This window comes from Apodemus sylvaticus, chromosome 7, assembly GCF_947179515.1.
Source record: "Apodemus sylvaticus chromosome 7, mApoSyl1.1, whole genome shotgun sequence".
NCBI classification, from domain to species: Eukaryota; Metazoa; Chordata; class Mammalia; order Rodentia; family Muridae; genus Apodemus; species Apodemus sylvaticus.
The window spans coordinates 89,759,365-89,771,294 of NC_067478.1; the positions used below are offsets into that span (position 1 = coordinate 89,759,365).

Here is an 11,930-nt window from a genome sequence, read left to right on the forward strand (position 1 = left end):
ATTCTACTTCTATGTGGGTCATTTTCTGTCACTTTATTGTAGTGACCTGAATTTGATACATTTTTACTGTTGTTTCTTTTGGTTAATATTTCTGAGTGGTCCTTGTCTTCTTAGGATAAAAGGTCCAAAGTATCCAGGGACACAGTTGTGAAAGACTTGGGTATTTCGCCAAACTCAGTTCTAAAGAGATTTAATTTGATTTGTGGTATAAAAGTTATTAATAATGCCATTTAATAAATGTTTATAGGTAAATAATTTCAAAATACTAATATCAAGTTAAGGTGCTTCCAGAAGTAGGTTTCAGATATGTAAATATGGAAGATTTTAATTAGAATTTGCAGCCCTCTTAGCTACATCTCTGAGTATCACATTACTGTATTATAGTACAGATTATGTTTGCTGCTCTTGATTCTGTTAAAATAATTGTGGATTTCACTTTACAGAAGTCCATGAGCTATTATACAAATTATTTCAACCAGTAAAACTAATAAGAAGTAGAGTCAGATTGATATTATTTGTCATGATTTATAATACAAACCTTTTTTCTGTTATTTTGCAGAAAGAACTGCATAGTGGGAGTATATTCATTAAAGATACCACAAGAGTTCAAAATATAAAAAAGGCTCAAAGGCAATGCCATTAGGAAAATATTTCTAACATGAAAATGTTTTAAATATTTCTCTAAACCCTTACTCCTGGCAAAGAAGGTGATTATTTCCCCATAGATAGTATTGCTTCTGAAAAATAGAAGACCTACTCTCAAGGAGGCAATGACAGCACTTGATATGAGTACACAGATCAGACTCCTGCCTATCATGAGAAAGAAATTTGCCCCACAGTAGGCACACTCAAAGCTTTCAGAATAAAGTTTTATAATCTGATACTGGTGTTCAGAGTGGTGAGTTTGAATCCCTTTGAAGTCAGATAGCCTCAAAGCTATGAGGAATCGTTCAGTAGTGACTCAGTTTATCCTGCTCGGCATCCCAAACACAGAGGGTCTGGAGACCATGCTCTTTGTCCTGTTTTTGTCTTTTTACATCTTCACTCTGATGGGAAACTTATTGATCTTACTGGCAATTATCTCCTCCAGTAGGCTTCATACCCCCATGTACTTCTTCTTATGTAAATTGTCTATTTTTGACATATTTTTCCCTTCTGTGAGCTCTCCCAAGATGCTATTCTACCTCTCAGGAAATAGCAGAGCCATCTCCTATGGAGGCTGTGTGTGCCAGCTCTTCTTCTACCATTTCCTTGGTTGTACTGAGTGTTTCCTGTACACAGTGATGGCTTATGACCGTTTTGTGGCCATATGCTTCCCGCTACGCTACACAATCATTATGAGCCACAAAGTGTGTGCCATCCTGGCCACGGGGACATCATTTTTTGGCTGCATTCAGGCTACTTTTCTAACTACTCTCACCTTCCAGTTGCCCTACTGTGGTCCTAATGAGGTGGACTACTACTTCTGTGATATTCCTGTGATGCTGAAGCTGGCCTGCGCAGACACATCAGCCCTGGAGATGGTGGGGTTCATCAGTGTGGGCCTGATGCCACTCAGTTGTTTTCTTCTCATCCTCACCTCTTACAGCTGCATCGTTTGCTCTATTCTGCAGATCCGCTCTGCTGAGGGTCGTCGTAGAGCTTTCTCCACCTGTAGCGCCCACCTCACTGCCATCTTGCTTTTCTACATGCCTGTTGTCCTTATATACTTAAGGCCAACTCCAAGCCCCTGGCTGGATGCAACTGTGCAGGTCTTAAATAATCTGGTCACCCCTATGCTAAACCCATTGATTTACAGTCTCAGGAATAAAGAGGTGAAATCGTCACTGTGGAAGGTCCTACATAAACCTGCCTTTGTTTCTGAGCAGTTGTAATGAATGACCAGTCATGAACACTTCATGTGTACAACAAGGGAGGTATAGCACTTTTACTTGTCTTTCATAAATATATTTGATTACCCTAATTTTACTATGTAAAGGACTTGAGGCAGAAGGCTGAAATGAGACTTTTAAAAGAACGACCAAGGAATAAACAGTAGATGAGAGACTCCAGGTTTTGTGACTCTAGAAACTACTCTCTCATATTATACTATTGATAGAGGATATTGCACAGGTGATGTTCAACCTGGCAAGCAGAGCACTCTATGCATTCTATTTGTCCATACTTTTCATGTTGTTGTTGCTTATTTTTGAGATTATATTTTAATGACAAAATGGTTCCCTTCCTTTCAACCATCCCATTTTTCTCTCTCCTCTAATGTTCCTTGTTTGGCCATCTTAGTTTTTCATTTATCTTTCCACCCCTCATCCTTTTCTTTGCTCTCTTTGTGTAGTCTGTTTTCATTTTGGATGTAGTTAAGCTTTCCTCAAATGTCTGGTTTAGAGAAGCTATCTTATGATCTGCCTAGTTATGAAAAGAGTCATATTCTTGTGGCTCCAAATAGCATCTTATTATTTGAGTCATACAAAGTTCTATATAGAGAAAAAGCTTTTGTCAGGTCCTGAAGATGGGTTTGGTCAAGTCAGAGGTAGCAGCAAGCTAGCCTACTTAGCAAATGGTGCTGAGACTGGAGGCTGGTATTGCATATGAACATTAGGCATATGAATGTGAAGAGAGAAAAGCTAGTGGGACCTATTGGAGATGGAACTAGAATGTTAGAAAACTGGAACCTGCCTTAGCCTTGCTCAGTGCAATGAGGGACAATGATTGATCTATTTTATTATTGTATTATGTCATTGACTTCTCTGTTTACTGAAAGTGTTAAGCTTTGGATTACTTTTATGTATTACTTGATTTTTTCTCAATATTTTCTCCAAGACAAGTGTGCTATTTCAATCCACCAAGTTTACATTTTTGATTTAATAGGAAGGCTACTTTGCTTGGGGAATATAATTGCTATTAAGTTTGTTGAATGAATTGTACAGTAATATAATAATAATAATAATAATAATAATAATAAATAAGAAGTACAGGGAAGAACATAATAGAAGAGAAGGCAGGAAACAACATGGAGATCTGTCTTCCTTCTGCTTTACTTGCTAAATGCTTAAATCTTTTGGACTAATCTAGCAACACAACCTCTCTTCCTCCACCCACTGAAATGAACTGTAGGGTTGCTGAAAGAGTATTTCTGAAAGGTAGCAAACCTTTACCCCAGTAAATAATCTTGAGATTCTCTGTTGTTTCCCCCCTTGTTTGTCAGTTTAAATAAAAGAGAGCCTAGAGAGGAATCAGGAGGAGCTAGTGAGGTGGCTCAGCAGTTAATACAGAATGCCCTCACATGGGACTCAATCAGGAGTCATTCAGTTTCCAACATCTACATTAGGTGGGTCCTAACCTGCCGTGTCACCAGCTCCAGGGGATTCAGTGACTCTGGCCGTTAAGAGAACCTGTACTCAGGTACACATCCCCTGGCATAGACACACATTCACACATCATTTAAAATACAATTTTTAACGAGAAATTCAGAAAAATATGTCAAATTATTTCATATTTTCTGCATGTCTATCCTTTCTCTCCTCATTTCCTAGTTATAGTTTCTTAGATATGATACTCTTACAAGACATTTTAAAAATGGAGTGAATCCTGCTTACTTTTTTCTACTTATTTAGATTTCATTTCACAAGAGATTCTACTAAGACACAGGGATGGAGAGGTAAAGCTTCTAAACCTTTCTGCTGCTAGCGAAAATCTGTAGGTTTAAACAAACAAACAAACAAACAACTAAAAGCAGTTCTGCAACTAATGGTGAATCCAAGGATAATACTATGACCTGGGTAGAAAATGAAGGCAAAAGAAATGTCCACCCCCAGCACCACGCCCTGGTGGGGAAGAAAGAGAAAGTAGTTTTACAGATAAGAAACTGATGATTGTATGTTGCATCTACATAATGGCTAAGATATTCTATTCATGAAGAACTGACATGTTTTGTCTCCTTTGGACTATCTGTGAGAGTTAATTCCTTGAGTAGGAATATCTTACCTGTTTGTCATTTAAAGGGGACTATTTTTTGCAGGAAGATAAAATCCATATGTTGTCTGTTTGCTAGGCTCATATACAACTCAGCCTCTTGTTCTTAGATTGGAGGAAAAACATTTCTAAAATTATCACCTCTGCCTCCTTAGGCAACCCAATCTCTCTTAATCCTAGCTGCTCTGAAACTTGCTTGGGGTTCTCATGTCTCCATGTAGAATATGAGCTGCTTCTTTATGCAAACAAACCACTCTAGAAAGATCTTTAAAAACAATATATTTTTCAGATACTAAAACAGGAAATATTGTCAATGAAAACTCTATTAAGTATAAAGAACTATGCTGACATATATGTAGTCCTCTACCTACAAAGGGAAAACATTAACTAGTGAATTTCCCACCAGAACTACTCTCATCTCATATCTTTAATTCACCCCAAAATCACCTTTCTTACTCTCTCTATTTTTATTTTTTATTTTTACCATATGTTTATTTACCTAAATATCATATCACAAGACTTTTATGTTATTATATTGAAATTTTCTTTCTTTGATGTACTATTCTTTCTTTGATTTAGTGTTCCTCTTTGGATTTCTATATAGTTATGTATGTCTGGAAATATTTTCTATTACCAAAGTATGGTAGCCCAAAATAAAGGTATGCTAACTTTGTCTCTGTGTAGTATCCTGCTATGTGTCTGCCAGTATTTGTTCATTTTACTCATACATAAAGAAGTTCCTAAAATCTGAGTCCTTTTTTAAATTGCTATACTATTTTGATAAGTTAGTTATGCTTATCCTGTGTGCACATAAAACATGGGGAGACAACCTCCAACCTCTTCTTACTCAATTGCTTCCATCAGGGAAGAAGTAAAATTGGTCATTTTACTTCATTTGGACTTTCCAATAATTTACACTGGAATGAGATTTAGGTATAGGTAATTCATTTGGAAGATTCTTTCAGGAAGTAGAGCAATAGAGTGGCAATGTAAGATAAGATGAGATAAGTAAATGTCTGTGGCTTAACACTGTGGGGAACTAGCTCTCGAGTCCATTGGGAATCTGCTGAGAGATGGTCTGGAATAACCGGCAAGTTGTTCCACTAGTCCAAATTTTCTAGTGAGTGTTAATTATGTGACATTTTAAATTGTATATGTACTTGGAGTGATAATTATGTGACATTTTAAGTTGTTTATGGACTGAAAAAAACTTCCTTTGTCAGAAACTGTTCTCAGGTAAATGGTGTGGGGGCCCCTCAGTACACATAGATACTGTTTTTCATTTTGCTCTGAATCGGCTAAAGCAATGCAGATATATTCTAGGGAAGTGCTTCCTAATGCAGGTGGCAGGACTACAACAGGCTAACTGCATTAGTTACTTTTTGTTGCTGTGCCAAAGCTCCATGACCAAAATTGACATCTGAAAGTGTTTACATTGGCTTATGATTGCAACAGGGTAAGAGTCCTTTAGGGCAAGAATGCATAGCAGCAAGTGCCAGTCATGGCCCCAGAAGCAATTAGCTGAAAATTCATACTTTCAGCTCTACCTGGAAACCAGAGAGAGTGACATGGAAGTAAGGCAGGAGATCTGTGCCTAATGATGTATGTCTTCTAGTAAATATCCACATCTCAAAGGGTTCAGGTCTCTCCAGTTAGCACCACCAAGAGGAAATCAAGTGTTTAAGTATGTGATCCTATAGGGGACAGTTCTCATTCAAGTCACTACATTTCATTCCCTGTCTTCGAAAAGATCATGGCGCTACAAAACAGCAAAAGATACTTAGCCCATCTTTAAAGCTCCCCATAGTCTTTCACAATCTCCACGCTATTTCAAGATCCAAAGCTCCTCTTAAGGTAAAAGGCAATCTCTTAACTCTGTGCCCTTGTTTTAAAAAGTTGCAAAGCAAATTATATACTTCCTACATAAATAACACAGAATATACATTTCTATCCCAAAGGGAAAAATAGCCATACTGAGGAAATACTGGACCCAAATAAAACTGAAACCAACAAGGTAAATATTAAAGCTCAATTTCTCTTGTCTGAGACTTTGGTTTCAAAAGGCTTAGATTGGTTTGCTTCTTCAATTCTATGGCCTGCAACATATATTAACCATTTGGGTGGTGCAGCTCTCTGTATCTAACTCTGATTGGTTCATGACTCATGGCTTTTGGGGTCACTACTACAATCCAGGTTTTGTTCTTACAGCTTCACATGATTTCCTCTCAGGGACTTCTTATTGATGTCCCTGCAACCTTGTCATGTAGAGTCTGTCCTTAGCAGCTCTCTGGAACTCCAGAGGAAGAGATCAAGACTCTCTTACTCATCATTGCATTTTTCATGCCATTTGTGTCATTACTATGAAGACAACATGCTAAATTCAGCTGTGATATTAAGATGGATCCTTGTTCTCTTCAACCTCATTAGTAGAAACTTTCAAATTTTAGAGAAATTGCTTTCTAAGCCCAAACTGCTTCTTAGAATTTCCTTTTGTACAAGCTGTAAGATTACCTGAGTGGGGTCTTGTCTTCAAATGATTCTATTTAAAGTGTGTCTTCCAATCCTTCCCATGAAGAACAGGGGGCAATAATGGTGCTAATCTCCCTAACAATTACAGCTTCTCTTTCAGCAGAGCCTTGGTTCCAGCATTGAATTTCTTAGTGCTCTTCTGTCTCTAAACTGTACAAATTATATTTTATTTTGCTTCTGTTACATTTTTTTGGTTGTAGACCTAAATAAAAATTATAAGTTGTAACTATTCCATGAACTCAATGTTACAGTGTCTTCAACTTTCCTCTGCAATACATACATACACACATACAGAGAGAGACAGAGAGAGAGAGAGGCGGGGGGAGAGGGAGTGAGAGAGTCATGGACACACACACAAACAAAAAGAAAAACAAAAATGTATCAGTCACATTTTCATTTTACTTCGAGAAATTTCTGAAGACATGTACAGAGGGAAGCCTGAGTCTTTGTCAAAATAGCCTAGTAATTTCCTGTCCCTCAGTTGCAAATAGAGATTGCCCCACCCTTTCTCAAGCTTCATGAACTAGCCCTCAATTTCTTCCACTACTCTCAGCACCACTGTGTTCCAGGCTCATACTCAAACAGACTGTTATGTTCATTTTATAGTATTCAATTACTTTTCTAGTCCAAAGTTTCAAGGTGTCCTACTTTCATATAAAAACAGCAAAAAAAAAAAATCACCACACAAAAATAAAAACCCAGCATGGCTAAGTTACTCACAGCAATACCCCATTTGTCTGGTACAACCTTCTGTATTAGTTATTTTGTTCTTTGACAAAACACCATACCTGAAAACAGAATATACAAAAAGGAGTTCATTTTGGCTTAGTTCCAGAGCAATACATTTGTAATGGGAGAGAGGCATGCCAGCAAGTAACAGACATGGCAGAAGGAGCAAGAAGTTGAGTAACCACATCTCCACTAATACTCAAAAGACAGAGAAAATGAACTGGAAATGAAGCAAAACTTTAAACTCTCAAAAACCCTTTCCTGGTGACATACTTCCTTCAGCATGACTCTGTAGTCCAAAGGTTCTTTAACTTCAAACAAAGCCAACAATATGTAAGCAACTGTTCAATGCATAGAAAATGGAAGACAGTTCTCACTCAAACCATTATAGTAACTGACCTCTTTCTGACTGGAATAGAGGCCTACTCCAAAGATTTCTTATCTGGACTGTAATCCTACTCAAAAGTCCCTGGTTTGGGAAACCAAGGGTCTTTAAACAGAATTTGCTATTGTCCTGTTGAATGGTCACATTGCCAAATTGTCTTCTTAATATTTATTCTTATATCCATTTACCTGAGCTACTCTCCATGTTGGTCAGATATGCATCTTTTTGTCAGGGACCAGAAGTCTGTGGTGAAAGGAACAAATTGTCAAAGGACTGACAATAAAAGATTGAGTATTCCTAATAAGGCAAAATTTTCTAACCTATCGCTATGACCAACAATGATTAGGAAACATTATAAATGATGAGTGAGAAAGAGTGTAAAGGCTGGAGGATCTGGAAGAAAGGTGTGAAATTTAATTTTCTGGACATGACAAGGCCATCACACTTATAACATTAGAATTGTGTGTTCACTTGCACAGCCAAAATTTAGCATAAACTGTGAAGGTCCTTCAGTGTCCACCACTTACTGAAGAGCTATTGATAGTTAATATGTCATGGAGGAGAAGGAGAATTTTTTTACTTTAAATAAGTGACTACTGGTAGATTTTCCATGCTCTGGGGTAGGGCCCACAACTCTTTGCATTTGGACATCACTAATTAGGTTCAGTGTATCATAAAGGAAAAGAAGACTAGAAAAAGTAGAGTGGGAGAAAATATTTACCCACTATACATCACCATTTAGAATAGACAAAGAACTAAAAATGTATAACTACTAAGAAAGCAAATGCTATAATAAAGTATTGATATTAACTGTGATACACAATTTAGACTTGGTTAGAAAGAAAGGACACACAATTTGTTATGTAGAGATAGGGATGTATATGTGGGAAGAGTTGGAAGAGGATGACGAGCATGTTCAAAACATATGCAAACATTCTCAAAGAATTAGTACGTTAAAAAAAGACTCATACGTATAAAAATGTGATAGAATCTAACATGTGGAAAATAAACACTTTAAAATATGTTTAACATTACTAACCATTAATGAAATGCAAACCAAGAGTGCTTTATGATTCCATCTTACCTCAACTAGAATGGTTTTAGAAAATAAATGGTATTTAACGCTGGTGAGAATTTGACCAAAAAGGAACCTTTATATATATAGTTTATTGGAGCATAAATTTATTCACTCACTATGGAAACCAGTGTGGAGTTGCCACAAAAGGTGAAAAATATATGTATCATTTGATGCACCTCTACCACTCTTGGGCATATACCCAAAGGAGTTTATACTTTATGATGAAGATACATACAGCCCATAGTCACTTTGTTCCATTTGCAGTATCTAAGAAATTAAGTCATACTGCATGGTTACCAACAAATAAGTGGAAAACAAAAATGTAAAAAATTCACATAGTAGAATTATATCAGGCACTAAAGAAAAATCAAATTATGAAAATTTCAGATAAATGTATGGAACTGAAAACAATTATACTGAATGAAATAATATAGGCCCAGAAAAATAATTGCTGAATGTTTGCTCTCAGATAACCACCATTGCTTTAATCATAGAATTCCAATTTGATTTATTGAACTGGGATGTTAGTAGAGACCAGGAAGATAGCCAGAGAAGACAGAAGATGTTATGATAGTGGAGGTGCTGAAAATGTGGGGAACTGAAAAGAGAAGGAGAACTATTTGAGTGTAACATTTAATCAGGGAAAAGTTTAAAGGAATCGAAGAGAGGAGAATGAGTGGGGAGAACTAAGGGTGTGAGAATAAAATATTGACACATTACTATATAATTCATTTAAAAAGACATTAAAAAGAATTTGTACAGAAGATTTCTACATAGTAGATAACATCAGTTCTTGGAGTCACGGGTAAGCAAATGAAATCCCAGTACTGGTATACAGTAACTTCCTATGAGTTATTGGTCAGTGAGGTCCTAGAGTTTAAAGAACAACACAGGTTATTGGCATTGTTCTTGGCTGTCCAGAAGAAGTAAATGGAAGACTCTGTTGATGAAAACATACCTTGGTTATGGACAAAAATAGACCTGGAACTGGCCTGGAAGGTTCTTCTTGTTAGTTAGTATATAATGCTAGAAGCTACCAAAGGTTGTTAAGGGAGGGAATTCATCAATGATTTCACCCAGATATAAACGTTTGATGATACAATAGCAACCAGTCAGGCACAATGTGTTTATTGGTATGTAATGCTGAGACTGTTACAGTGGTAACCAACCGTTCTTTGTTTAGATTTCAGGGCCACTTCACACAAAGAAAATCATGTCTACTGCTGTAAATCTGAAGGCATAATTGTAAATCACAGCTGAGTGTGAGAACAAGAAATATAGATTCTATTTTGAGAATTTCAAAGAAGATAGAATTTTAAGAGTATGAAATCAAATTTGAGAACCAGAGAACTATGGGCAACCTCAGCCTATCAGACCCTTAAGGTTCTTAGTGCTTATGTTCTACTTAAGCCTCAGCAAAGTAGCAGGGGGCTCCCAACACAGTAAGGGTAATCACTGCCTCACTTGTTGAAATGTCAATCTCATTAATAACAATTTCAGACTCATATTCAGAATAATGTTTGCCCAGGTATCTAAAAACTTTATGACTCAATAACTGACACACTCAGTTAACTATCCTAAATAATGCTGTATATTGTGAAGCATTTACATTCAATTAATCATAAAATATTTGATTAGATTATTATCACATATATTACATATACATACAAAATATTAGAAAGAAGCAAAATTGGGTGAGCTTTTTTCATTGTATTTCTACTAATTTTGCTTCAGGTAAGGACAGTGAAATGCCAAACTTAGGAGCATATAATCCAATAAAAGTAATAGAAATTAATTTTGCAATTGTGTATTTTATGTCACCAGGACATACATTGGTCTTAGAGTTAAAATTAGCAAATTATAAGCAGTATATAAAAATCCTTAACCAAAAACCAACCAACCAACCAACAACAAAACATAGTAAAGAAACTTTTCATTTGCCCAAATTTCTCATTAAATATTAGAAAAGGCAGTGTGTTCACTAGTAACTGCTATTACAGATTAAGAATCTTTCAAAGTGACCTATTATAGCAAAACTGTAAGATTAAGTTTTACACTAAGATTAATAGGATTTAAATCATGTGAGTAAGCCTTGTTAAAATAAGCTTATTTAAAATTAAAAATGTATATAGAAAAGAATAAGCTAAAGCTACCATCAAAAAACACTAAGATAACACAAAAATGGTATTTTATTTTGATTTGGCTAAGAATACAATGAAATCAGTGCTATAATGAGTCTTCTGTATGCATATTTTATTTACTGTAACACTAAACCTGTGATGTCAGTGGCTACTATCTCCCTGTTTCTCAGCTTTTGACTGACAGGCTGGGCGGCATGCTCAGCATCACTCATATGGTGCTGCTCTCAATGACCACGAGCTTGTCCTCTCTGCTACAATGGAGGACATGTGTGTCCTGAAATAATGTCTATTGCTCTCATTTGTTAGCCTTCAGAAGATGGGCCTTCGTTTTAATTAGGTAACCAAAAGTTCGTCACAGAAATTTCTCTCACCACTTTCACCAACTTGCAGTGTCTCTCAAAGGGATTCACAGAAGATAACTTTTTGAAAATAATTAATCTCCAGAGTGTCATACCTGAGATGTGCCTAGTGCTCATTATAAGTTTAACTTTTTCCCCACTAGTTTTGATTCTCATGTGTCAAGGAGTCATGGGGCAAGGACGATTAATCAGCGTGGGGGTTGGTTTTAAGTAAGGCAAATGCTTGTTAAAGTGTTTATGCCTTAGTTACTTTCTGGAATGTGTCTCAAAGGAAAATTTTTTTGAATGTAACATGCACATCCAAACACACAGCTTCCTCCACCCCACTAATTAGTGGAATTTTAATGGGAAATTAGTAGGATTATAATGCTCATTCAATTTTGCTTCAATCTGTTATATATAAGTACAAATATAGCTTTATAAATAACATGTTTATGATTAATTAAATTTAAATGTTTTATCATATATGTATATCATTAAAACAGAGAAGTAGCATTTTGATTATAATGTATAGCCATTGTTTTATATGTGATAAATCAATGGAATACTGAGATGTCAAACAATGTACAAAACACAGAAAACATGAGAGAAAAATGAGGAACGTGCATATCTCAGGAGGCTTAGTATGCAAACAAGTTTATTGACTCCTATTTTTTCTGCATTTCTATAATGAGGCTGGTTGTTTCTAAACTACTGTATTAGAAATGATTACTAATATTTCCCTTTAAAGGAACTAATGA

At 36.1% G+C, this 11,930-nt stretch overlaps 1 protein-coding gene across 1 annotated transcript; it reads left to right on the forward strand.

The window, feature by feature from the left end:
- The first annotated feature begins 938 nt into the window (after positions 1 to 938).
- Positions 939 to 1,874, forward strand: LOC127689966 (olfactory receptor 149-like). The gene has a single exon (XM_052189540.1). The coding sequence runs from the start codon at positions 939 to 941 to the stop codon at positions 1,872 to 1,874; it is 936 nt and encodes a 311-aa protein (XP_052045500.1).
- Positions 1,875 to 11,930: the final 10,056 nt, after the last annotated feature.

Coding starts and splice junctions, on each gene's coding strand:
- LOC127689966 (XM_052189540.1), top strand. CDS start 939: ATGAGGAATCGTTCAGTAGTGACTCAGTTTATCCTGCTCGGCATCCCA.